This window comes from Melanostigma gelatinosum (assembly GCF_949748355.1).
Source record: "Melanostigma gelatinosum genome assembly, chromosome: 21".
NCBI classification, from domain to species: Eukaryota; Metazoa; Chordata; class Actinopteri; order Perciformes; family Zoarcidae; genus Melanostigma; species Melanostigma gelatinosum.
Genome location: NC_136654.1, coordinates 17,687,306 through 17,713,873, shown reverse-complemented (window position 1 = coordinate 17,713,873; position 26,568 = coordinate 17,687,306). Strand labels below are relative to the sequence as shown.

Sequence of the window (26,568 nt, the reverse complement as noted above, 5' to 3'; positions counted from 1 at the left end):
TGATTCCAACGAATATAACAGAACTATTAAATCATATAATTAAATTACCTGTTCATTACCGAACCATAGTAGTTTAGGCACATTTTAATTAACTCCTATCCCCTTTTTCTAAAATGGTTTAGTCCATTTCCGCAAAGCGCAACAAGCCAACATTGCGGCTCCGAAGGTTACTACGGCAAGTGGCAAGTCGTGTACATATTGAGCCGTAATGGCGGCTTCAGATTCACAGTTTCCGAACTCCCTGTGAACTGAACTTTACGAGTTGCCCCGCCCACTCAGTTGTAACGCGTGTTGACTATTTGCAAGCATGGCTTCTTCAGCTAAGAAAAGAGCAGTAGGTTTGGGCAAAAACCCCGAGGAAAGTGAAAACAGCTCCGATGAGAATCCGGAGGGGGATGGTGATTCCGGGGAGGAGGACAGCGAGGCATCCGAGGAGGAGATCAATGAGGTAAAACAACAAACTATTACATGCATGGCCTTGCTAGTTAGCTAGCTAGCTAGCCAACTCAGCTGTCGGCTAAAGGTAACAGGGCGCTACATTAGCATTATCTACTGCCAACCAGGAGTGAAGACAAACTGGAATATCATATTTAATTAGTAATGTTAACGTTCATTTAAATTAGTATGGGTAACATTTGAAATGAGTTTACAGTGCGTGTCAAAAACCGACTAAAAATGACTCATTCATACAATAAGTACATCAAACAAATACCCTGTTACTATAACAAAAGTACTTTAATAAATACTTTCTCCACCTGCAGACAGGTTTCTGTTAACTTCTCCCTGCTTTGTTGTTGTTTCGCGTTCAGGAGGTCATGGTTGACTTTGAAGCCCACGCCATCTCAAGCAACGACTTCGATGGCGTCAAGAGACTCTTACATCAGGTTTGAGACCATATTTATGATTTTTTTTTTTTATATATAAATGATCATGGTTGTGTTTGGACTCACTTCTGGTGTGTTTGGATACAGCTCTTCCTGAAGGCTCATGTAAATACTTCAGAGATGACGGACCTCATCATTCAACAGAATCATCTTGGAAGTGTCATCAAGGTGAGTTTAACCTCATCTCGCATGTATCGGGGACGTCTCAGCAGTTTCTGCTCGTAACATGTGGTCACCTGTCCCTTTTTTTTGTTTGCTCCAGCAAGCTGAGGTGCCAGAAGACAGCGACGATGACGATCCCGATGAAGTATTTGGCTTCATCACTATGCTCAACCTGACAGAGAGAAAGGTAACACCACTGGTGCTGTTGGGGGGGACTCTGATAATGTAGAAAATGAACTAATTTGCTGTAATTTCACTGTTTGCAGGATGTGCAATGCGTGGAGGAGTTGAAGGAGCTGATCGTGGATCAGTGTGAGAAGAACTCTACCAACAGTGTTACGGAACAGCTGGAGCAGTTCCTCAATGACGCCAGCAAGCCCGTTGGGCTGCTGCTGAGCGAGCGCTTCATCAACGTGCCCCCACAGATCGCCCTCCCACTGCACAAACAGCTCCAGTGAGTTCCACTCTGTCTTGTATGGATACTTGACCTGACGGCGCCTCGTAAAAGGGGGGAAAATAAAACTTTTAAGATGGGTTACCTACTTTCTACGAATGCATTTAACTTTGGAATAGCTGACGGAGTATCTGTAGGGTGTTTGTGGTTTGGATAGAAGAATATAAATCATCCTTGTTTGGGGTCAAAACTAAATCAATATTGTGTGCAGGATAATAAACCGAATATCTGTCTGTCCTCCAGGGAAGAAATAGCTGAAGCTCAGAGGACGACTATGCCCAGTGGGAAGTGCCACTATTGTCTGATGATCAGCAAGACCTGCAAAGAGGCAAACAGGAGTATTCCAGCCAGAGGAGGAGCTCCCAAAGATGAATACTTGTTTGTCAATGCAGAGGAGGAATTCTTCTGTGAGGTAGGGTCAAGTAAATGCAAGACGAGGCTGAGATGTTAACCTAATCTTTTATAAGGAACGCTTTACATTCAGTATTTGGATATTAATAACACTTACATTTGATATTTTATTGCCATCTAACCTTCTAATTATTATTTTTTAATGTGTTTCTACTTTCAAAGAAGAGAAAAGAGATGTAAAACATTTGTATTAATGCTTAACTATTAACAGAATTCACCATTGTCTGTATTTTCCTTCCAGCAAGCCATCCTGAAGTTCAACTACTCGGTCCAGGAGGACGCAGACACCTGTCTGAGCGGCCGGTGGTCGTTCGACGATGTGCCCATGAAACCCTTCAGGACCGTGATGCTGATACCAGCAGACAGAATGCCTGCTATTATGACCAAACTCAAAGAATACCTAACTGTGTGAACCGAACCAATAAACTACGACAGCTGTGCAAACTGAAGACCTTCAGGCTCATGGAAATGGTTCAATATACTTTTTAAGAGATTGTAGAAGAAAATATTTTGGTACCATCAGCTACAGTAGTGCCAGTATTCTAAACCTGACATCTAGTACGGTACATGCTGTGCAGTGACAGCTCTTTTTTTTTTTTGAAAAGCAATTTTAGAGATCCAGTTGTTACAAATTCCTGGTTTACTTTAATATACCCCGCTCATACTGCAGAAACACACAATTGTATCTTGTGAATATGAATATGGCAAGGTTTTTTTTAGGACTCGTTTAGAACAAGATTATGAACAAAGATAATTTGATATGCGCTTGGAGTCCAGGCTCAGCAGATACATACACCACGTAACTTGGTAGCAAGCCAACTTTCACACATTTAATCTGGATTTTTTTTTGACAAATGGAACATGTAGAATACAAATTTTATTTGTGCAAATCTTGAATGGAGTTGCAACCATTCTGAGGATTTTCGATGTAAACATCTCTGTAGATCTCTTACCATCTATAATTAATAAATGCTTTATATATCTACATGTCTTGACAATCATTTCAGTCTTAAACCAGAACTTTACATACCACATTAACCGGAAGAGAGAGGTGTACCGCCAGCTTCGTGTAAGGAACGAGATAGTGTTCCCCAGCAGCTTGTGCATGCAGTGTGTTGGACCGTCTCTTTGGATCTGCATCCTCCTGGTTATGTGCACAAGAGGTGTGATGGAAGGTTTTGCTCCCTTTAAAGTACAGCAACAGACGACATCCATCTGCTGCTCATTAAAATGTAAAGAGCCATCGAGATACTTTCATTCTCAGACAGACTGTGTTGAAGGGGAGAGCAGAGCTAATATAAAAAGGTACGAAACAATCAGGGAGAAGGCATTTCTAACAGTTAATAAAAAGTGAGATTTTATATTTTGCGTCATGCAGTCATTGAGTCACCCAGTGGCGGCTGGTGGAAAATGTTCTAGGTAGGGCCATCCTGTCAATTCCAACAAACATCCCAGTATGATTTAATGCAAACAAATTAAAGTATCAAATATGCATTACCACTTTGCAGTTAAATATTTAACGTTTATTCCAACACGAAAAAATGCAGTAAATAACACTCAAATAATATAACATGTTTATTTATTGAGATGCCCCTATGGACCTTGTTATAGGAGGTAAAGATCAGGAGAATGTATCCCAACATGAAAAAAGCAGTAAATAATACTTATATAATATAATATTATATAACATGTACTTATTGAGATGCCCCTATGGACCTTGTTATAGGAGGTAAAGATCAGGAGAAGTAAACATGAAGTGTAATTATGAATACTGATGTTAAATTAAGCTATGATGAATTTTCACTGTTCATTTAACATCTCTATTACATGTTGATGCCTCCATGACCAAGTTAAGATGAGACTGAGGACAAGTAGAAGAAAAGATGTTCACTTTGTCTAATATGTAGCTTGACAGAGTTCTCCATGTGTGTCCTGGTGTTCTCATGTTTCCTTACCTCCTCATCCCTCACTCCCTACCCTGGTGTTCTCATGTTTCCTTACCTCCTCATCCCTCATTTGACCATCTTGTACTTGTAAAAGTAAATAAAGTTAATTTGCTGACATTTGTTTTGCTGCTGTTTTTGTTAACCGTCCTCTGCCTTATTGCAATCCAGGCTCTTGTCTCTACTAGAAAGATTCATTGAGAAATAAATAAATGTAAATAAATGTATATGTATATATATCAGCAGGATCTTTCCTCAACACATGTCCCATCCTTCCCCATCTTCTGCTCATTAGGATGGTCTCCATGCATTCTTGTTGGCATTTGTCATACAGTTCTTCATTTGAAATGGTGTTTGGCCAGAAAATGTGCAGTATTCGTCTTAAACTCTTGGTGTGGAAGGTTGATAGTCTGTTGAGGTCTTCTTGTGTCATTCTAAAGCATTCAGAACCGTACAATAGGGTAGAGAAAACACTGCTCTGATACAATTTAAGTTTGGTCTTGATGGCGTACTGCTGTGACCTCCATATGTTGGCTTGTATCAGACAGAGGTATGGTAAAAATTACTAACGTTATGAAAGGTTTTCCAAGTCTCTTTTACTCAGGTATCGATGGCTGTAACACAGGAAGCAACATCCTGGATCTCCTAGACAACAGAGACCACAGGACCAGGTGAGAAGGATGGAGGACCACAGGACCAGATGAGAAGGATGGAGGACCACAGGACCAGATGAGAAGGATGGAGGACCACAGGACCAGGTGAGAAGGAAGGAGGACTACAGGACTAGATGGAGAGCGGTGGTCGCCTTTCTTTCAGTGGGCTGAGTAAGTAATCCCTCACTAAGACGACAGAAGTATCAGTAATACGATTCCATCATTGAACAATGTAAAGGTTGTACAGTTGAGTTAAAAGTATTCATCTCTTGTGTTTGTGTCTCACAGGGCAGGACTCCTCTGTGCTTTTTTCTCACTCCTGGGGCAACTGAGAGTGGACGTCTTCCAAACCATCATCCCAGGAAGACCCAGACCCACCACAGACCGCTGAACCACTCTCAGCACCCCAGTGAGTCCGAGACCCAGTGAGTACGGTGACGTCCTCCCTGCCCCTCCCCCCCTCCGACGCCACCCGCTCCACCCACCAGCCGAGAGGACGAGGAGGGGCGTCCCGTCCCCACTGGCACAGAGGACATAGTTTGTCTCCGTCTGCTTCTTCTGTGCTGGTGGGTTTGGGAAGCTCCTCACACACACACAGGAAGCCGTCAGCAGCTCTTTGCATCTGCTCACAAGTCAAGAAGGAGACAGATGCATTTGTCACACAGAACACAGTATGTTCATGTAAACTGTACGTACTGTATGTATACTGTTTACAGAGGAGCACAATACAAATAAATGTGTGACAAACTTTCTAAATATGTCTTTGTATTGAAACAATATCATATTTCTGATATAATTCAAAAATCTGACAATGTACGACAATTAATATACAATGAATATTGTGCAAGTGATCATTTTATATCTTTTTTATTTTCATTTGACTCAAAGGCTGTTAGTACTGTTAAGTATTGATAAATATAATATTACATGTTGATATAAATAAAATAGGGAAAGCTTTAGATTACTACCCCAACGTGCAGCATAATTCTTGCCAATTTAATTATAACTAAATCATAAATAATTGAAATCTTTACTGATTGTTAACTAGTACAGAACTGATGACACATACATGTAGGTGCAAGGGAACAAGATGTGACGTTAATGAATAAGGGGGAAACAATGTGGGAACGTAATTAATTCATATCATTATTATAATTTATATATACATTTATGAATATATATATGTATGTATATAGGTGTGTGAATGAAATAAAGTTATTGATAAATACATTTTATTTACAAGAACTATAAATGATTGAAAATGAGTTATTTAACATAGCAACTGATTGAATTATTAACTGAATATTAATTTAGAAAAACTATATTATGAAAAAGAACTATGAATGAATTGTTGAATATATGATTGAACAACTGATTACAACTAAAACCATGACAGTATATTAATATCTGTATACAGGCATTCTAGGCAGGAAACAGGAAGTCCTCTGTAGCGTAGGCCGTCTCATTTCGGAGACCGCATGGTCCAGCCTTCGCAGTCCTCAAAGGACGGCTGGGTCCTCCGAAGGATGCAGCCCCTGAATTGAGACACAGCTACTGACTCCAATACAGTGGCTCGGATCAAATGGTTCATCATCTGTATCGAGAGTGAAATGAACCCAGCTTCTACTACTCTGGAGTTCAGGAATTAAATTAAACACCGTGCAACATTTTAATTGAAACTAACTGGTGGTCAAAATCATAGCTGCTCAACATCAGCATCCGTTATTACAAAATGGAAAGAATATGACAACAAAACAAACCTTAAAGAGAGGGCCAAACCCCAAGGACCAGACAAGGAGGACATTAATCAGAGAGGCAATGAAGAGTCCAAAGGTGACCGTTAAAGAGCTGGAAAGTCCACAGGGAGGACTTGAGTTTCTGTCCACAGGACCACTTTAAGCTGTTCGGTTCATTTGGTTGTTGTACAAAGATAGAAAAGCTCCAGAACGCTTTAATTAGCAATGCCAGCTAGTGACATACAACACAGTGCAGAAGGGTCGGTGGACTGTCACTACACAAGTCCTGTTTCATGAATGGAGCATTTCTTCTTCTTTGTGTTGTTGAACAGCAGTTAGCACCAGCTAATGCGCTATACCACCCCCTTTGCATAACAGTATTATGTCTGTCAAATTGGTCAAATTCTGCATCGTATTCCCCAAAACTAGTCTTGTTGAGCGGCAACGTTTGGAAATAATACGACAATATATGACAAGTCTTGTCTTTAATTTGAATTCCCACCATAATAAATAGTATAAACGGACCATGTTTACCCATATTTCTGTTCCATAAAACCATATATGTAACAAAATGCTTATTGCATTGATAAGTGTTGTTCACCTGCATGGGAAATGCTGACTTAAAGTCCCTCTCTTTGTTGTCCGGTTGCAGTCTTTCTCTCCATGAGCACAGCTTTTCTCACTAACCGCACACTAACAGGTGGGACGTGAAATACGTTGAAGGCAATGTTGCTGTGGCCTTCAACCAAGGCCAGAGGCCGATGCGTGTCCTGGACCAGTTGTACCTTGGTGACGTTCGCCTCCATCAGCAGGTGTGTGTACATTTCCATGTCGAGATTCTTGAGACTCAGGTCCTCACGTTTGTCATATGTTTAAAAAAAAAAGAAGAAAAATACAAAAATGACTGCGATAGTAATGTTGGGTGCATTATTTTTGGACAGATTTTCGTTCAAAACGAAAACACTAACCTCCAGTTTCTGTTCTGCTCTAAGAAGCGAGACGCTCTGGTTTCAGCAGCATAGGTGTCGATATGGACAAAGACATCTGAGGTGTCAGAGGCATGGTGTAACAATGTGAAGCATGCATTCAATGACTGATGTCAGTATACAGTCTTATCATAAGACTGGTGGGAAATGTTCTAGGTAGGGCCATCCTATCAATTTCAGCAAACATCCCAGTATGATTTAATGCAAATAAATGAAAGTATCAAACACAAATTACTACTTTGCAGTTAAATATTTAACGTTTATTCCAACACGAAAAAAAGCAGTAAATAACACTTATATAATATAACATGTTTATTTATTGAGATGCCCCTATGGACCTTGTTATAGGAGGTAAAGATCAGGAGAATATTTTGCGCAGATATCATATTTTACTGGGTACATTCCACAGTTCAAAAACAAATAGACAATTTGTATAATTTACGATTATTATAATTTTATTAATTTTTTTTTGTGTGGCTCAAGGTGGGGCCAGGCCCCATGGCCCTCGAGTGGAGTCACCCCTCATGTACGTGTGACCATCAGTTTAAGCAATGTAATAACTTAATTTTAAAGCCCCCGGTTCAAACATTTCACAACATTTGATGAAAAGGTTACAGCTCATTTATGATTTTAGATCATTGAATCACACATCGGTCATAAGACTGAGACACCACTGCACAGCCACTGTCGGCATCGCCGCAGATTGTGGAGGCGTTCTGTTTCCCATCCTCACATTTCCTGGATCTGTCTGGTTCCAACATGTCTTGCAGTATGTCTTTGCTTTCACTAGGGGGCAGATTGTAGAAGAAGTAGAGGGGCGCCATTTGAATGTACCTAAAGTGACAAACAGAAATGACATGATATGGAAAAGATGAAAAACAAGTAAGAATATGATTAGTACTTATTTTTTATATTTAAAAAAAAAATGGAGACTTAAAGAAGATTTAAAACAGATTTCAATTAAAATGGATACATTTTACTGCAACAACAAAAACAATCAAAAGATTGCATTCAAAACATAATCCATAAGAATGTAATTCTAATCTGTTCGAAAAGAAGAGAGGGATCGACCTACACTTGAGGGGAAATTTCAGAGACCGTTCTCATGCAGTTCTCCGACAGGGTGTACTCGTGGAAAACAACCCACTCAGGCAGCCCCAGCTTGTGTGACTGAGGCCCGTAGCTGGACAGGGGATGCACCTGAGTCACGTGCTTGTGTGTCAGAATGAAGTAGTTTCCCGATTCGTCCACGTCTCGTGCGATCTACGAAGAGGAAACAACTCTGAAAACTTCACAACAGTTCAATTACTGGTATCTTCCTTCATATTGGCATTTAGCTTCCACATACCTGCATGAAGAAACCGGCCAGCAGAGCTCTTTTGATGTTGTGGGTGTTGGTCTTGGTTCCAAAGAAGGGCTCGGAGATGGGAAGCTCGATCCTGTTCAGGGTGTCCGTCAACTCTGATCTAATGGCCTCAGCTTCCGTCAGGGCAGAATGATCAAGGAAATAGTCCTGGCACCACTTTTCAGCGGTGAAGTCTGGGGGAAAACACATCACATCGTGTGGTGAAGTCATATTTTGGCCAAGTCAGAAATAGGGTATGGAACTCATGAAACACTTCAGACTGCACCTTGGACCATAAAGTGAAACAAAAAAACTTTAAAAAAATAACTTCCATCTCTTATTGTAGAACTTGAAGTAGATCAGCATGTTTGATCAAGTCGATGTACTTGCATGATTCTTGATCTTTTTGGGGTTGTACCCACGTGGTTGAATGCACTCATTATAAGTTGCTTTGGATAAAAGCGTCAGCTAAAACAATGTGATCGAAAAAAACATATTTAAATGAGGTCCATAAATGTCTAATATGATTAAACTGAGTTTATTGTTATCTTAATTTTTAATCCCCAACTACAAACAAACGTGACTGGATTTAAATAATGGTGACAGATTTTAAATTATTAATTGAAGGGATAATATTTAATGAAACCCACTACGTCAAGTAAAACATCAAAATGTCCTATTTATTATAAACACTGCAGGCGTTGCGCTATGTTGCAGAATGCTTGAAAATACCGTACTTCAGTGAGAGTGGACTGATTCTGTTCATCGACTGCGTCTTACATTGTTCTCTCTGGCTTTGTTTGAAGGCTTTGTAGATGTTGATGAGGGTGAAGTGATCTCCTTCAGGGTGCTGGAACTTCCTGTGACACTGGACTGCCTCGTGGGTCATACCAGCAGGCGGCTCCAGGAAGCAGCTTGACGCTAAAAGACAAGACCGCAACGAGGCCATAAGGCCACCTGGTTCGATGTCTGGGAGGAACCGCGGCGTCGTAACATCTGCAAATGAGCTGCTACAATGACGTCCGTCTGGTGAATCTACAAACCAGTGACAAGGATCTTCACGCACAAGGAACAAATCTTAGTCTGAGTGGAAGTTGGAACACACGGTACCTGAAAGCATCGCTGCGATCGTCAACATCTCGCTCACGCAGTCAAACTCGCAGGAGGCCAGCAGCGCTTTGGCCATCTGAGGGTCCAGAGGGATCTCAGACATTATGATGCCAATCTCAGACAAGTTGCCGTCATCATCTAAAGCTGCGAGGTAATCGAGCTCCTCCAACGCCTGCATGAGACCCTCTGGATCTGCAACAAGGAACGAAAAGGCTCGAGCTTTATAAATCAAGTAGAGAATCATTTTTAGATTTTTTTTTTGTTTCTTGTTCAGTGTATTGAGGGGGGTATCACTCATACGTATCCCTGCTATATGTGGACTCTGAAAAGCCCAATGTACGTAGTTGGGAGGCTCCCAATTCCCCTCCAGTAGTATCCAAAAAGGACACGATGGTAGATGCTAAAAAGCATAGATGACATATAAGAAGTGGTCGTAGTCACTGAGGTAATGCATTAAGTGAAAAGTAGGACTCAGACTTCTATGCCATCAGAGTTCTCTTTGCAACCTCTCTTTTTTTAGTCGCCCCCTGAAGGCTGTTAGAAAGAATGCAATGCACTTATTCAGACCTGGAGCTGGAAAAACACCAATTTATGCCTTGCTTTAAAAATCACATAAAATCACTACACTTGATATGTTAATGTCTATATATTTAAGGGCTAAGTAACTTCCGTGACACATTCTGCAAGCGAGTGGAGATATTACAGTGCATTTGGCCCGTCCTGTCTCTCTTCATTGTACTCGTCTGTAGCTGCCCTAACGAGACATGTTGCGTAATGGTTAATGAGCTGGCCTCTTTTAGCCTGTTCCGTTCATGTTAGGGGTGGTTAGAGCGCAGACAATAGTTAGTAGCAGGGTCCTGTCAGCTCAGCTAAATCATGGTTGACTGGGCCCAAACAGCTACACAGAGCAAAATCATTTGTGCTTCCTCCAGCCAAAAAAAACAACAAAAAAAACCTCTCGCATACACCTCTCTGGCTGTGTTTTAGGGTGGAAGAGAGATGTCCTCTGTGGGAACCAGTAACCTCAGAATAAAAATGCTTTTTCCAATGATAACCACGTGCAATGTCCACTAGCAGGCATGCGTCACCTGGTCTGTCGATGAAATCACACTGTCCAAGGCCGGCTATCTCCATCCTTTTTAGGAAGAGGACTGTTGGTGTAATGTTGGACTCCAAGATCTGAGGAGAGTTCTCTGCAGGAAGCTGGCTGTCTTCTTGATACAGGCAGAAACATTTACCTGGGAAATGAATTCAGTAAAGGAAAAATATCCAGCGTTATTATAGTCAACATTCCAGGATGTTTTACCAGCTTTGGGTCTGACATTATTTAACAATTCAAATCGGTTCATATATTGTCCAGCTGCAGCAGACTGTCAGACATACCTGTTGGTCCAGACAGCCGCCTGCGTATGTCTGCCTGATATTGACTGATGGGTTGAAGAACCTCCGAGTTAGCTCTTATTCTTGGATTGTACACCTACAAAGATCCAACCACATGCCAATTAATAATCACTATATTACTCATTTAAAAGTCGACACGTTTTGTTGGGAAATAAAGAAACAAACCATCTTCTTCTGGACTCCTGTGTCAATGACAAAGTTGACAGACTCTGTGGCCCACCACATATCCTCCCCCTGTGTGGTAGAGAGGAAAACTCTCCTGGACCTCTTGGAGCCGGGTTGCTCAGGCAGCAGCCCTCCCCGGCGGGGGCACAGCACCACAGGAACCATCTGGCCCAGCTCCGCTCCCAGCCTGGTGCCTTCTCTCTGGAGGATGCTGTGGGCACAATGGACCTCCTGCAGAAGAGAATACAAGAAATCCACCAATCTCAGCTGTGGTCCGAACAAACCACTCTTAAAAAAAAATAATTGCAACAACCTCTTACATCGGCTGAGGCAAAAAACACAACAACATCTCCCTCCTCTTTGGTTCGATGGATCTCCAGCGCCAGCCTCAGCGCTGAGAAGAAGTAGTCTTTGTTGCCGCCGTTGCTGTGGACCGCCTCAGCGGGAGACGAGGCCTCCAGGCTGATGAGCGGGACGCTGTCGTAGTAGCTGGTCAGCTTGTCGGTGGCGGGTGGGACGGCGAGGACCACCACTCTGAGCTCAGGCCTCTGCAGCAGGATGTCCTTGAGGAGACCCAGCAGTGTGTCCGTGCTGACGGTCCTCTCGTGGGCCTGGTCGATGATGATGACCCCGTAGTGCTCCAGAAAAGGGTCCGACATCATCTCCCTCAGCAGCATATGGTCGGTGCAGTACCTGAGACGGTAAAAGCCATCAGAAGAGTTCAGAGCTATTATAAAAGCAAAACTATGCGGCCATAAGTAGCAACTTCAGGATATTTCTGTTTCATCCACAATGCCATTGAGGAGCACCAGAAAGAAGAAGGAAAGATTATGAGCGTCAGATAGTTTGTGGCTAATATCAACGTGTCATTCTGCTGCTGGCTGCGAAATAGACAGACCTCAGAACAGTGTCGGAGGAGCAGCAGTTCTCCAGAGGGATGGTGTAGCCCACTTCATGGCCTATGTTGACGTCCATTTCATCAGCTACGCGCAGGGTCAGATCTACAGCTTGCTGTCTGTTGGTCTGCGTGCACACAACCATGCCGTGCTGGTACTGGGCGGAGAGACAGAACTCTGCACACCACTGAGGGATCTGAAAGAGAACAGAAATCTTTCACACGTCATTGTTTGTCTTGACAGACTTGACCAACTCTGCACCAAACACATTTTTATTCCCATAGACTTAAGAGAGCATCCTTTCAGGGTTGCATCACCAGCTTTTATATTGCAAAACAAACAGTGACGGCAGATATCCTACGGTATTATCGCTAATAATGCAAAATTGCTTTGGCAGCATGAGGCGGCTCCAGCGGATCAGGGCTTATCAGCAGGAGGTCCCCTAACACCCCTGCTGGAGCCTTTGTGAAGCATGGCCGGCAGGCTGGAGCTTGGACAGCCATGACAGTGACACAACAGCATCTGCTGAGCTGGGCAGCCTGTTCACACCAGCTCACATAATGCCACTCTATCCATACATGTCAAAGTGAGAGGAAAAACAAACCCACCGCCACAGGAATCAAAAGTATGTAGAACGTTGTGTTCAGCAGATAAAGATGGCAAAGCTGGGCAGTAAACAACTCAACTTTTAAACATTTTAGTCACATTAAGAGGAGCAGAGCTCTCATGCAAGTCATACAAATTGAGGCATGCGTTGGTGTTTAGGTCCAAAATGTCCCTGAGCAGTGAACAAGATGGAGAAGTAAAAGGGAGATCCACTTTGTTACTCCCTATCAGATTGTATTTGACGATATTGAGGGGAAATTAAAACATTTACTTCCCTTTAAAACAAATCCAAGTTCAACGTGAACTTTTCTTTCATTCTCTGTTAAAGAAAGACTCGTGCCATCTTCCTTCTCCCCTAACACAACGTGCATAATATTGACCATATTGTCTTACCTGTGTACTCCTCCCAGTCCTCGCTGTCCCAGACACAATAACCAGTTGGTTCTTTACCAGAGCATCTTCAAACTCGCCCCTGACCTTCCACACTGACAGAGTCTTCCTCTCTTTCAGCAGTTTGTAGTAACGTGAGGAAAATGGCAATCCATCGAATTGATTTAACTCCAGATCATCTCCAAAGCCAAATGGATCCTCCGCAGGACATTCGATCTCACTTTCAGGGCAGATGTTTTCATCAGACATGACACATACATGTATATTTGTTGTACGAGAGTTCATAAATGTGTTTCCTACCACTCCAGCTACGGCACCATTTAGTTTAATATCGGAACGATTCAAAAGAATAATCCGTTTCCGTGAAACACATCCTCTATTCGCGAACCTGGACGGAGCAAATGACCAGTCTTTCTCTCTCCCCGGCTTCTTAATTAGCTGAAACTATCTTTATTAAGCTGTGAAGAGTTTGAAGCTGTTCTTGTAGAGGCTGCCTGGCTCGCAGTGCGCACCCGGCGCGTAATTTCTCCTCAGCGTGGCTACCCACGTGCTTTGATTTGCACAGGGCTTCACATCCTGAGCAATATGCCCGCTGTCATAATCTCCTGATTATCCCAAATCCAAAATATCCGTAAAAATGTATTCTCTTTCTATGTTTACAAGAATAACGCAGGTGTTTTATTTTGTTATCTGCTTATCAATTAATGCGCAATATTATCTCTGTAACAGACAGTAGTTTGTCCTCTTTATATTTAGTACATTCTGCATTCCTTTCAATATGACAAGCCTTAAATAAGAGATAGTATAGAACAGTTCATTTTAAGATATGTCATAATTATAAGGAAAAAACACACAATAATGAATAAAACAACTTAGGTAGTGGATTATTTAGTTGTTGTTGAAATGGGCTTTTATAAAACCGTAAGTGTTGTTGTAATTAGATTTAATTTTTTTATTAGATGTGAAACATGTAATGGAAAAACTCATTCAACTCTTCAGTTCACCCATCCACCGGCTGCAGGCCTCAGCGTCTCCACAAGGAGGAGCTGTTGGTTGATTCTCGGTCCAGTTTGACCTCAAATAATGTGTCTTAGACTTAATCATTAAACAAGACTAAATGTCTCAACTCAAGAGTCTGTAAACATGTCTGGTAGTTACCAAGAATAAACAGGTCTGTTAATGACGCACCACACCAAATATTAAGCATTAAAGCATCGTAGGCAACCTACATGTGTCTATTTCTTATTGTTGTTTTTGGCCTTTACATCCCAGCCTCCCTTTTTTTGACAAATAAAATCTGTCTGCAGCTGCAGCCTTGTGACTAGATGATCGTCTCATCTTCTCATCAGTGTGTGATCAGCGATTTTTTTTCTCCTTATCGTTTAAAACAAAACAAAAAGAAGAAAACATTCTTTTAATCACACACTTGACTCCATCGGGTCAGCACCAGCAAATGAAATCCCGATGGGCAACAGTGAACAGGTAATACCACACCTGCATTGATTGAAGCAGCATTTGTATCCCTCACAAAGACTTCAGCAAATTGCTTTGAGACAAAGACTCAGACTGTTGAAATAAGCCCCAGGTGTCCGTGTTAAATGGTTGAAAGCAATTTGAAATGGGAATGTTAAATTACAGTTATTACCGTATTCAGTATTCAATCTCCCGACTGCAAACTACTCAAGCATAAAAAGAAATACCAGAGGCTCTTGACAGAAAGGTTACTTTTTGTAGACACAAAAAACAGTGTACATTATGAAATCTAGTATCAGTATGAAGGCTTTGTATTCTTACAAATGAGTGACGAGTGAATCACAAGGGTCACATTGTGTTTTTTATGCTTTTAAATGTCTGCTCTGTTAAGCACTTTGTGATATTATTGTCTGTGAAAAGCGCTATATCAATAAAATTCATTCATTCATTCATTCAAGTTGCCATTGTCTGTGTTAAAAGGGCTTTTAACATCGAAACAATTGTTTCTCTCCTGTAATTGATTTTTCATGTGGCACAACTCTTGCTGAAAACATGCATACAAGATCACTAAGAAAAATATTTGCAAAACTAAAACTGCATGAGTGTTAAAAAAACCACGAGTAGACACAGACACTTTAAGTGTTTTCTTTACATATGATGTATCAAACAATCATTGTATAAAAAAAAGCATTCTCCATGGAAATGTGTTCACCTGTAACACAACATAAATGGAACTTATGGACATAACACAGTCAGGTGAAGGGACTCAAATACTGTCTATGAGTACATGGACACGTAGCATTGAAAAGCAAAGTAAACAAAGCACCGAATGTCAAACTAGTGCATTGTTAAAAAGATGACAGTATCAAAAGTAACAAAAGTTCAAAGTCACTTTTTAGCCTACATGTTTGTGCTTAAAGGAAAAGTTGCTCAGTGTGAATGTATATGCAAAAATGTTCAGTTAGCACAAATACAATGTATGTAGGATTGTGTATATTGGCTTAAATAAAACCCTCATCCCAATAGCCAAAATGAAAAAGGTAAAAAAAATAGAAAATGAATAACTGCCCACACGGTTTTGGATGACACTTCGGTGGCAGAAAGAGATCTAGAAATGTGTCCTTGTCAAGCGAATCGGTCCTTTTCCCATCACAGAAAAACATGGCTGAAAACCCACACATGACACGGTGCTGTTTATACATGCGGGTGCTTCCATGACGCCTGCGTGACCACAGCTTTAAGAAAGTCCTCAGTGAGTCTGTGATGTATTCACACAGAGAGTCCTCGTGTGTAAGACAGGCACACAAGGAAAAGCTCAAAAGCACACATGACCTTTTAGCGGAGCAATATTTCAGAGACGTTTCGCTCTCTCTGAGGAATGAATGCTTCCTTGATCTCGCCTCATTTTAGATCCATGTTCAGTTCATACCCCAGAACCCAGATCCCTCAACGGAGCCTCTTGGGTCTGGAAATGGCAAATCAGTGACATTTCCTCAATCGACTCGCTACCTTTCACAAATATAAATGCAGAGGAAATTTCCGCTGTTTCCGCCCGTCTTGCATTAACACGACTTTTTTCTTTTTCTGTAGTTGTTTCGAGCCTCATCAGATTGACGCAAAGGTGATGAGAGCATTACCCTTCAAGAAAAAACCCATTGGGTTCCACATGAACTACAAGTGTTGTCTGTTCTCATCTGTCATTGCGAAACACTCTGCAGCCCTTCCTGTAGTACACAGAACAAAACCATCAAGTAAAGGGTTCCCTTCATTCAAACATATTTCATATGTTCTGCGAACAGAATTTCCCAAATTGCCTTTTTTAAAAAACAATTTTTTATCTCTCGTCACTGTCCTTGATAAAGACCAGCTGATGAGGCGGGAAAAAAAAAATTTGTGAAACCGACGCAAGCGACAAATAAAAAAATTCAAACTACCGTGTAGTAAAAGTGTCTGGCACAGTGCACTGCGTGGCAATAAATACAGACTATAAATACTTTACATGTACCTGAGCACAGACTTGTAGCACCATTCAGGGACAGGGCACCAAAGGGACACGGCCGATCTCCTCATTCAATACTCAAGAGAAGTCGCCATCTTTTTTAAGGTTTTTAGAGTTTTCATAGTGCAAATTCTTGTCGTGTCTCATCACAACATTGTCCCTTCCGTCCCTTATCTTCTCAGCTGCTGTATTTGACGTTGGCAATTATGCAAGGCTTTGGTAGTGTTGGTGGTTGCTTGGGTCTGGGTCTAGAGAAGGGAGGAGAGTGATACAAATAATCTTTCAAGGCAAGGCAAGTTTATTTGTATAGCACATTTCAACAACAAGGTAATTCAAAGTGCTTCACATAAAACCATTAAAATCATCAAAACATAAGGCAAAAGAAAAGGAGATTTAAAAACAATCAATAACATTCATTAAAACATTAAAAAACAGTGTAAGAAATAAAATGCAGTCGTAAAATGCAGAAATGCAGGAAATTGATGAATGTATTAATTGAATGTGGTTCAATTAAAGGCAGCAGCAAACAGAAAAGTCTTCAATCTTGATTTAAATGAGCTGAGGGTCTCAGCAGACCTGCAGCTTTCTGGGACTTTGTTCCAGATATGTGGAGCAGAAAAACTGAACGCTGCTTCTCCATGTTTAGTTCTGACTCTGGGAACAGAAAGTAGACCGGTCCCAGACGACCTGAGGGGTCGGGATGGTTCATAAGGTAGCAGCAGATCAGAGATGTATTTTGGCCCTAAACCATTCAGTGCTTTGTAAACCAACAGCAGGATTTTAAAGTCAATTCTTTGTTGGACAGGAAGCCAGTGCAAAGACCTCAGAACTGGAGTGATGTGATCCACCCTCCTGGTCTTAGTGAGGACTCGAGCTGCAGCTTTCTGACCGACTTTTTACAGAGACCTGTAAACACACCGTTACAGTAGTCCAGTCTGCTGAAGATAAATGCATGGACAAGTTTTTCCAAATCCTGTTGAGACATAAATCCTCTAATCCTTGATATATTCTTCAGGTGATAGTAGGCTGATTTTGTAATTGTCTTGATATGGCTGTTCAGGTTGAGGTCTGAATCCATAACTACACCTAGATTTCTGGCTTGGTTTGTGGGTTTTAACATCAGTGACTGAAGCTGAGCGGTGATTTTCAATTGTTCGTCCTTGGTACCGAAAACAATTACTTCTGTTTTATCTTTGTTTAATTGAAGAAAATTCTGGCACATCCAGTTGTTGGTTTGTTCAATGCAGTTACCCAACCCTTGTATGGGATTATAGTCCCCTGGTGACATAGTTATGTAGATTTGTGTGTCGTCTGCATAATTATGATAACACACTTTGTTGTTTTCCATAATCTGAGCTAGTGGAAGCATGTAGATGTTGAACAGAAGAGGCCCCAGTATTGAACCTTGGGGAACACCACATGTCATTTTAGTCAGCTCCGATGTGTAATGAGCCACAGACACAAAGTATTCTCGGCCCTTCAAGTAGGATTCAAACCAGTTAAGTGCTGTGCCAGAGAGTCCCACCCAGATGTTTAGTCTTTCTAGGAGTATGGCATGGTCGACCGTGTCGAATGCAGCACTGAGATCTAGTAAGACTGAACTTCTGCCATTGTCTATGTTTAAGGGGATGTCGTTGAAGACCTTAACAAGAGCAGTTTCAGTGCTGTGGTGCTGTCGAAAGCCTGACTGGAAAACATCAAAGCAGTTATTTACGGTCAAGAAGTTGGTCAGCTGTTGGAAAACCGCTTTTTCAATTATTTTACAAAAATGGGAGGTTTGATATTGGCCTATAATTTTTCATCGTTGCGGCGTCTAAACTAGCCTTCTTTAGGAGCGGTTTAATAACTGCAGTTTTTATGGCTTGTGGGAAGACACCTGAGAGAAGGGATGTGTTTACAATTTGTAAAAGATCAGTGGTCATGCAGTTTGAAATATTTTTGAAAAAGTGTGTTGGTAGAATATCCAAGCAGCAGGAGGATGACTTCAGATGTTGTATGATGTCTTCTAGGCTTCTACGGTCGATTGAATGAAATTGTGTCATGATATTTGAATGGATGTTATTCAGAGATCGGGACAACACTCCAACACTCAGCAAGTGATACCAGCCTCAGTGTTGTTTTCACATGAATATGGAGAAGGTTCTGAACTCACCTGTTGGGGTGTGGGGAAGGGCGCACGGGTCTGGGCACACCAGGTGTGGGTGCAGGGCCGCAAACAGAAGAGGGCCCTTGGATTGCAGAGGAACTTCGAACCAGACGAGAGCTCCTCGGGTCGGCAGGAAGGGGCTTCTGAGGAGGACTGGGCTTCTCCAACTCCTGGCAAAAAACAAGAAACATAGAAATAATAACTGAGAATCTCCACCAGGTGGCACTCACAGCTCGGGCCTGCCTGTCACGTCCTCCTCTTCCTCTCAGGCACCAGGGCAGCCCTGCCCACGCAACTTGCCATGAGAGGAAGAGTCATGTGGTTTGAATCATCTCTAGAAGACTGAGATCATGATGAAGGCCTGCTACCTAGCCCCCATCTGGTCTCCATTCACATCCTCCTCCTCCTCTTCTTCTTCTTCTTCTTGCAGAGAAACCTCCTCAAACATCGCAGAGTAAAGGAGCCAAACAACCATGGAAGCAGATTCAAACCATCATTCACAAACACAGAAAAGCTCTGTGCTGTCAGTGAAGCCTCTAATGCATGATTTGTCTCTCCTTTTGCATTCTTGAGGTCAAGTATCATAACAATCTGAAGTATTAAAGCCATACTAATTCATCTCATTGACAGACAGTACTGCCATGCAGTGGGGCCAACTTGAGCTCCATCCAAAAATATCAGAACAATACCAAATGGTAGTGAAGAGAGATGCAGACAAATGAAAAGAGCATGCTTGATTAGGTGATTAGGCACAAAATCATAATTAGAATAACTAAACTCTCCCAGTGGACAATGCGTCCGTGCCCCCAGCAGAGCTCTCTCTCTCTCTCTCTCTCTCTCTCTCTCTCTCTCTCTCTCTCTCTCTCTCTCTCTCTCTCGAAAATGAAAGGCTCTGTCAACGCCTCGGAGCTGCCAAACAGCTGCTAAAGATACTGTCGACGAATTCTGCTGCCAACAGGCGTCACCGTCAGTTTCACACGTTGACATTAAATAGGAGCAGCTGAGTGGGAAAATCTACTTGTGCCAGAAGCTGCTGCACTACACCTGTAAAACAGGCAAGAAGCTTTGTAAAGCTAAATGCAGCTCCTTCTTTAAACGGCTCCGTTTCTATTCTAAAGCTAAGCACATGATATAACTTATTTTATAAGAAGTGTTACCGTGACTATTAATGCTCACCGTCGCTGATAAACAGTGTAAAGAATAGGTAAGTACAGCAATAGAACATTATGAAAACACATCAGTGGAACTTGAAGGAGTAAATATGTCCATCATGGACATATCTGTACAAGTGAAAGGTGCGTATCGTGTATATTATGTTGTGTTATTTCATTTGTCTCGTGTTTTTATCTTTCATTTTCAATCACCGTTTTTGTCCTTTGTTTTTTTTTTACTCTGAATTTCCCCGGTGTGGGATGAATGAAGTTCTTATCTCATCTTAATTGTTGTATTTTGAAGCCAGACCTCCTCTGTGACCCCTTTCATTAATCTGGACAAGACTGGAATGTCATTATCTGTTTAGCACACCTCTGCTTAGCGTGACACTGCGGCATCGCTTTGACCTCAGCTCCCCTGTGGCGTCCTTTTCACTGCTGTCCTTTAAAGGCTGGAACTCATTGCTGATTTGTCATCCGCATCTCGTCCTTGTTTTGGTTGTTTTCCAAACTAACTTATCTTCTCTTTCTTTACGGGCTGCAGCTAACTTGTAATCGGTGATACTTTCCCCCTTTTTTTATGTTGATTTATCAACAAAAATGTCTGGAACTGAAAAAGACTGCACAATTTTTCCACAGGCCAAGGTGACACTTTCAGATCGCTCACTTTTTCCGACCAATACTCCAAAACCAAACGGTATTCAATTTGCATTAATATAAAACAGACAAATTCAACAAATTTGAGAGGCTGGAACCAGCGAATGCTCGCAGTTTCTGCCTGAAATATGACTTTAAAAATGTATTGATTATATTTGATTCATCGACTCGTTCCCTCAAGCCTCCCTTTGTCCCTTGATCACTTTGTCTTTCTGTCTTTTGGATCCTCTCTCTCGCTCTCTCTCTCTCTGGGTCTCTCTGCCTCACTTGCCCACAGGGTACAAGTCAAACCGGATTAAAGCAAATAAAAGTCTTAGAGAATCACTGAGTGAGAGGGATTTAATACCAGGAACTTCTGGCTTTCTCTTCCCCTCCACTTTGACATTCTGCAGTGCCGTAACTAAACTCCATGGAATATCGGTGGCAGCTAATTTAATATCACCCTGTGATAGTTGGACATACTTGCTCACTCCAGTTGCTGTTTCATCTTCTCCCTCCCCCCATCTGCATGGCTGGCTCCATTTTCATTATTCATGCGGTGGTTTGTATTGTAGACGTGAAGTCTTGCTTCAATGACGCTAGCTCCCCGGGTAAGCTCATTATTTTACGAGACAGTACATCACTGTCAACATGCATATATGCTTTTATAGGACACGAAAGAACCGCGAAAATGGCTGATCATCATGACACTGTAGGTGCAGCGAACAACATCGTTCCCCTGGTTATGTATTATGGGCTGTAGTAGTGAGTAAAAGCTCACAAGACCAAGCAGAGTTTTCAGTGAGTAACATCATCAAATAAAATGCTTCCAAGTGAGGGAACAAGTCACTCACCATGACCATCCTGCAGGAGTTATGGCGGGACGCACTTCGAAAGGACGCCCCCCGTAGTGCCACATGGATGTGAGGCGGAGGCAACGGGGGTCTCGCCAGCCCGGGGCCAGGGGAGAGGGACAGGGTGAGAGACAGAGGAACAGGGTGGCTGAGGTGAACCGGGGGGCACTGGGGCAGTCTGTGCAGGCTGTGGGAGGGGTAGGGGGCCGGTGGGAGCACCGCCTCTGGTCCCCTGTGGTGAGGCTGCAGAGAGATGAAACGCAGAACAGAACAGTCAAGAGTATGCTTCGTCTAAAAGCAGAAAGAAGAGCCAGAGGAGGAACCGTCTGCTTCCCATCAGAAACAGTCATGTTCACCTCCTCCTCTTCCTCTGCCGTTCTTCCTGATGCTGTCAAAGATAAAGTGTAAATCAAACGCACACACCCGCCGGCTCACTATTCCCCAACTCCCCTTCAGCTTACCTATCAAAGGGGGAAGACCGATACTGTGCCACAAGCACCCGCTTGGCCTCATCCAAAGGTGGACGCAGCTAAAGAGCCCACACACACACTCCCGCTAAGAACAGCAAAAACACGAGTCTTCCTCGTATTTAGACCTGGCCAGATGTGCGAAAAACTCAAAAACACGCAATGTAACGCATGCAACAGCGCGCACACATGCGGCGGTTTAACACAGCTCCCGACAACTGGAGAATGACCTCACTTGCACCGTGCGTACATCAAACGGCCTTACATCCTTTCTCCTCTTACCGTTGATCTTAAATGAAAAGCACATGCTCCTAACAGAAAACACCAATCTCATGGTAATGCACAGCATATTGCCTCACTCGTGGGGCGACCCGGAGCACAAATGTCAATTCTGACACGGCTCCTCTTGTTTCAGCTCCCCGAGCTCAACCGACCACAGGTCTCTTCCCATTACAGAGAGCATGTCAGGGCAGCAATGGAGTAGTTTAAGGCATTCTGTGCTGTAGACACACAGGTCATTACAGCAAATAAATGAATAAATCCTGCTCTGTCTTGCATGTATCAGCAACAGGATGACTTTATATCTTGAGTAAGCCGCCGCGTCAACATTCTTCACGTGAGAAACGGGCAGATAAATCAATTTCTCTCTTAACAGGCAGCTGTTAATGACAAGAAATGCATTGTGAACACACTGCTCACCACTGACTCCATTATCGCTACCTCCTCCACACCTCCACGTGGAGTGGGATCATTTAATTGGATTTGAATGAGCTGCCATTTGTGAGAAAAACCCGCACGTCAATCCCGTTGAGGATTATTCCTGCTAAGGACACGTGATCTATAGAGAGACCTTGAAGATGGCGGCGCTGTGTGGCGGAGGCGGGGCCGGTCGCGATGGAGACGTCGTGCTCAATGACGGGGGCTGGTTCGGAGCCGGCGGTCCGCTGATTGCAGCACTTACTGATCTGTAATTTAAAGAGGAAATGATCCGTAATTATACACTTTATTATATTGATCGTACGTCTGTTACAATGGTAATATATTTCAAATTATGAAATCAAAAATAATTAAACACAGCAATTGTAAAAAATTGTTCCCACTCAGCAGAATCTATTACTGATATTTTCTTTTTGACAAATGCTTCTAGATTAAATTACAATTATTATTACGAATGATGAAAAAGCACCTGAGCTTCTCAATTGGGTTCTTCTTACTGGTGAAGAGCAGGCCCAGTAGAGCCTTCCTCTTGATGCAGATGATCAGACCGGCTCCCAGCACAGTGAGGAGGGCCACCAGGATGCCCACTGTCAGATTCCGACTGTCTGCTCAGAAACACGTGTGGAAATAACAGGTGGTCTGAGAGACAAAAGTCTTCCAGCGCTACACATGACAGCCAGACGGCATCTGTCAACATTTAATTATACTGGTGTGGCGATAGTTGACTCACTTGCTAATCTGACGGGGCCACTGTCCACACTCCCTCCAAGACCTGCCTTGTCGCAGAAGGGAGGGGCCCAGTGAGCCTCGCAGTGACAGTTCTTGTTGTTGTTGCACACCTGCAGCATATTAAAAGGACAATTAACTGTTAGATGAGGCAGAAATTCAGTTATATTCAGTCTTTTTTATGCTACATTTGACTATTTGCCTACACTCCTTTGATATTTAAATATGCAGCAGTGCTTTTTGCTTCAATTGTTAAATGACTAATCAATTAACAAAACTATCGTTTATTAATTGAGTCAACAAAGACGCATGATGCAGATGCGATATGTGCTGCATGGAGTAAGGCAGAGTCAACCACAAGCCAGAACTACGAGGCTGCACATGGCAAAGATTCAAAACCAGAGCAGACATTTTGCCTCATTCCACATTTTTTTTAATCTCTCCATCTCTCTCTCTCTTTCACTCTCTCTCGTCTTCCAGCCCTGCAGAGTGGAGGAATGGTGCCGTCTCAGAGGATTCCCCAGCTTGGTAATATAGAGCAGGTGAGGGCAACATCTTGATCTAATCTGCACATGCGGGAGTTGTCCTGTCTCCTTGACGAGCAACATCCTTTTATTTCTGTGAGTAAAAAAACTTCTGGAGAGGTTTCATTTTAGGAGAGAGTAAAAGCGGCTTCCTCTGTAGCTTTGATGAAACGTTACCAGCCACAGTCAGAGCCTTTGGGACCTACCAGTGAATTTAAGGGTGATATCCCACAGCCACATATCTCATCTCAAACAGGATCACCCATCGACATTTGATGGGCTGCATTTTTTAGAAAGAGCCGATATCCATGCTCCCTCAGCTCAAAGTCAAACTGCGTGTCATTGCACCCAGCGTCAGGCCAAATAAAGCCCGGCCGTCAGATTTCAACAGCCTGAGAATATGATGAATGACATTTATAGCTCAGCATAAATGAAGCCATTACATCTAATTGATTGAGCCTTTCAGCATCCAGAATGATTAATTGCAAGGCATCGTAATGGCTCCCTACCCACCGTATACATTGTTTTTTTTATTTTTTTATATTACCGCCAAAATGAGCTTCTGTGTGAAGGAGGAACGGGATGTTAAGAAATCAACTGGGACTGGTTTGAGATAGACAGCGATGACATTAGGTCCTCACATCTCTGAAATAGGATGAAAGCTGCTGTACTCACCCCTCGACTGCTGCACTTGGCAGAGCATGCATGCACGCCGAAGACACTGACGTTCTGGCAGTGACGATTCAGACACATCTGAAGCAGACAAAGACATTAAATATTGGCAATATGAGCTCAAAAGAGCAGATTCAGTGGTACTCTAAACCTTTAATCTTTTAAAGAGAAAATATCCAGTTTTTGGGTTCTTTTAAATTTGCTACTGACAAAGAGCATGGCATGAAATATAATTCAGTAAACAGTGGGATTTTTTACAAGAATACGTCAAGGCGATGTGGACTTTGGGCTCCTTAAAGGCACCACGTCCAAATATATATCCCGCCGAATGTGAAGATGAACTTGGCAGCACTGGGCACAGAGAGTAATGACAGAACCCTTGACGGATGAGGGCAGAGGCTGGATCCTCTTTCAGGGTGGCGGCTCATAGAGAAGTCATTTGGACTAAATGGAGCCACGGTATCATTGAGGTGACCAATGTCTGAATTGATGAGCGCTTAAAGATGCCAAACTGACTGAATAACGGTAAGTCGATTCAGTCTCTGAGGCTGAGCGAGTCTGAAATGACAAGACGACACAACCTGAAGAAGCTCTTAGAAAGTCTGAGTCATGGCCTGTCACTCCACATCACTTCTTCCACTCTTCTTTCCCAGCATTCGGGCGACATCTCTGTATATCTTTCAGAGAGTCTTAGAGATCGCTGCCATTGTTATTCATCAGTGGTGGTAAAGGTATTCGAACGCTTCACTTAAAGGAAATCAAATCTGTCTTGTTTTTTTATGCCTCTTTCTTTCTTTGTTTTATTTATTTATTGAGTTTCTCTGTAGTAAAATGTGCTTTGTAAATAACGGAATGTGTACAAGTACCTTTATATTGTACGTGAGCTAATGTGCTCCACTGCTTTCCACCAGTGCTAATGAACCAGTTGGTACAATGGATTGATTAGTGTGTCTCTACAGGCTGTATTTCAGCATCACGGGCCTCAGCTCTCACCAGTCCATCTCCACACTTGGTCCCCGTCAGGACCAGGCCGGGGTCGGGCATGTCGTCGCCCAGGTAGACATGCGTGCCTCGGCACAGAATCCTTCCCCCTTCCTGCATGGGGATGTTTGTCTCTATGGAAACAGCGTTGGTACCAATTACTGGGCGGCTAGCTCCTCCTTGACACTGGATTTTGCCACATTTAGCATCTCTGTAAACAGAACGAACAACAGGGAGAATCAAAATGTGATAATTGAATAACATGTCACTGTTTTCCCAAATGTGTGCCTATATGCAATTATTTCCTATTTCTATTCATTTCTCTCACTCCTGCTGTCCAATTAGAGAGAACGTGCAGAAGAGGCAGCTTGTTTGTGCTGTTTTCATTCCACAACCTGAACGATTTGATCCGCATTTCACCAAGTGACTCTGTAACCTTCAATTAGGGCTGCAACTAAAGAGTATTTACATCGTTTGACGTGTCTGATATTTTTTATTATTATTATTAAACGTCTTTAAAATATCAGGAAAATTACGAGGACAGCACATCCCAGGTTTCAAGAGACCGATGTAACATCTTCAAATCACTTCTTCTATCCGATAAACAGTCAAATACCCAAACAATGCAATTTATATTGAATAAAACAGGGGAAACCAGTTTGGCATTTTTGCTTCTTTATTGTTTATATTAGTTTCTGTTTTCAGTTTCAGCAGCTTGTACAATCATATCGATAACTGCTTTTTTCTTCTAGTTTTTCCAGCTGTGTCTATATGGTTTTAGGTAATTTAACTAAATAAATAAATGTATAAAATCACTTCAGCTTTAAGTATTAATTGGAGTGAGAGTACAACAGAGTTTTAAATAAAAAAAGGATGATATACATTTGCATTTTTGCTTTTTGAACAATTAATTGATGAATCAGCTGATAACACTAAATATTTTTTGGGCCTTTTTGCCTTTATTTGACGTTGCTTATTTGACATAGGACAGTGTAGAAATGGGGAGAGAGGCGTATGACATACAACAAAGGCCCCGAGACCGTAATCAAACCCGAGACGATGGAGTTATGTAGCATCCGC

At 42.3% G+C, this 26,568-nt stretch overlaps 3 protein-coding genes across 5 annotated transcripts in view; 1 reads left to right on the top strand and 2 right to left on the bottom strand.

The window, feature by feature from the left end:
• Window positions 1-289: 289 nt before the first annotated feature.
• bccip (BRCA2 and CDKN1A interacting protein) lies at window positions 290-2,898 on the top strand. Its single transcript, XM_079293774.1, has 7 exons — window positions 290-448; window positions 810-884; window positions 972-1,052; window positions 1,147-1,233; window positions 1,313-1,500; window positions 1,744-1,912; window positions 2,153-2,898. The coding sequence occupies exons 1-7, from the start codon at window positions 308-310 to the stop codon at window positions 2,321-2,323; spliced, it is 912 nt and encodes a 303-aa protein (XP_079149900.1). The 5' UTR covers window positions 290-307; the 3' UTR covers window positions 2,324-2,898.
• A 4,683-nt stretch (window positions 2,899-7,581) lies between these two features.
• dhx32a (DEAH (Asp-Glu-Ala-His) box polypeptide 32a) lies at window positions 7,582-13,391 on the bottom strand (the record flags this gene model as incomplete). Its single annotated transcript, XM_079293156.1, has 11 exons — window positions 7,582-8,063; window positions 8,305-8,492; window positions 8,578-8,768; window positions 9,355-9,495; window positions 9,685-9,876; window positions 10,773-10,922; window positions 11,068-11,161; window positions 11,251-11,481; window positions 11,571-11,943; window positions 12,149-12,342; window positions 13,146-13,391. 11 exons carry the CDS (start codon window positions 13,389-13,391, stop codon window positions 7,865-7,867), a joined length of 2,199 nt encoding a protein of 732 aa, XP_079149282.1. The 3' UTR covers window positions 7,582-7,864.
• Window positions 13,392-15,246: 1,855 nt separating this feature from the next.
• adam12a (ADAM metallopeptidase domain 12a) overlaps window positions 15,247-26,568 on the bottom strand; it is a 65,469-nt gene continuing 54,147 nt past the window's right edge. For 2 of the 3 annotated variants that reach the window (XM_079292833.1, XM_079292834.1), the window contains 8 exons: window positions 25,501-25,699; window positions 24,511-24,588; window positions 23,316-23,424; window positions 23,055-23,190; window positions 22,719-22,833; window positions 21,402-21,644; window positions 18,767-18,930; window positions 15,247-16,862 (listed from right to left, as the gene is read on the bottom strand). In XM_079292833.1, coding sequence (XP_079148959.1) covers window positions 16,793-16,862; window positions 18,767-18,930; window positions 21,402-21,644; window positions 22,719-22,833; window positions 23,055-23,190; window positions 23,316-23,424; window positions 24,511-24,588; window positions 25,501-25,699 — 1,114 coding nt within the window. In that variant the 3' untranslated portion in view covers window positions 15,247-16,792. Of the gene's footprint in view, window positions 16,863-18,766; window positions 18,931-21,401; window positions 21,645-22,718; window positions 22,834-23,054; window positions 23,191-23,315; window positions 23,425-24,510; window positions 24,589-25,500; window positions 25,700-26,568 lie in introns of those variants that run through there. The other variant, XM_079292835.1, reaches the window with a different exon arrangement.

Bases quoted from the DNA above. Each gene is read 5' to 3' on its own strand.
- bccip (XM_079293774.1), top strand. From the start codon at position 308: ATGGCTTCTTCAGCTAAGAAAAGAGCAGTAGGTTTGGGCAAAAACCCC. The intron at 449-809 runs GTAAAACAACAA...TTTCGCGTTCAG, and splicing joins CCGAGGAGGAGATCAATGAG to GAGGTCATGGTTGACTTTGA. The intron at 1,234-1,312 runs GTAACACCACTG...CACTGTTTGCAG, and splicing joins TCAACCTGACAGAGAGAAAG to GATGTGCAATGCGTGGAGGA.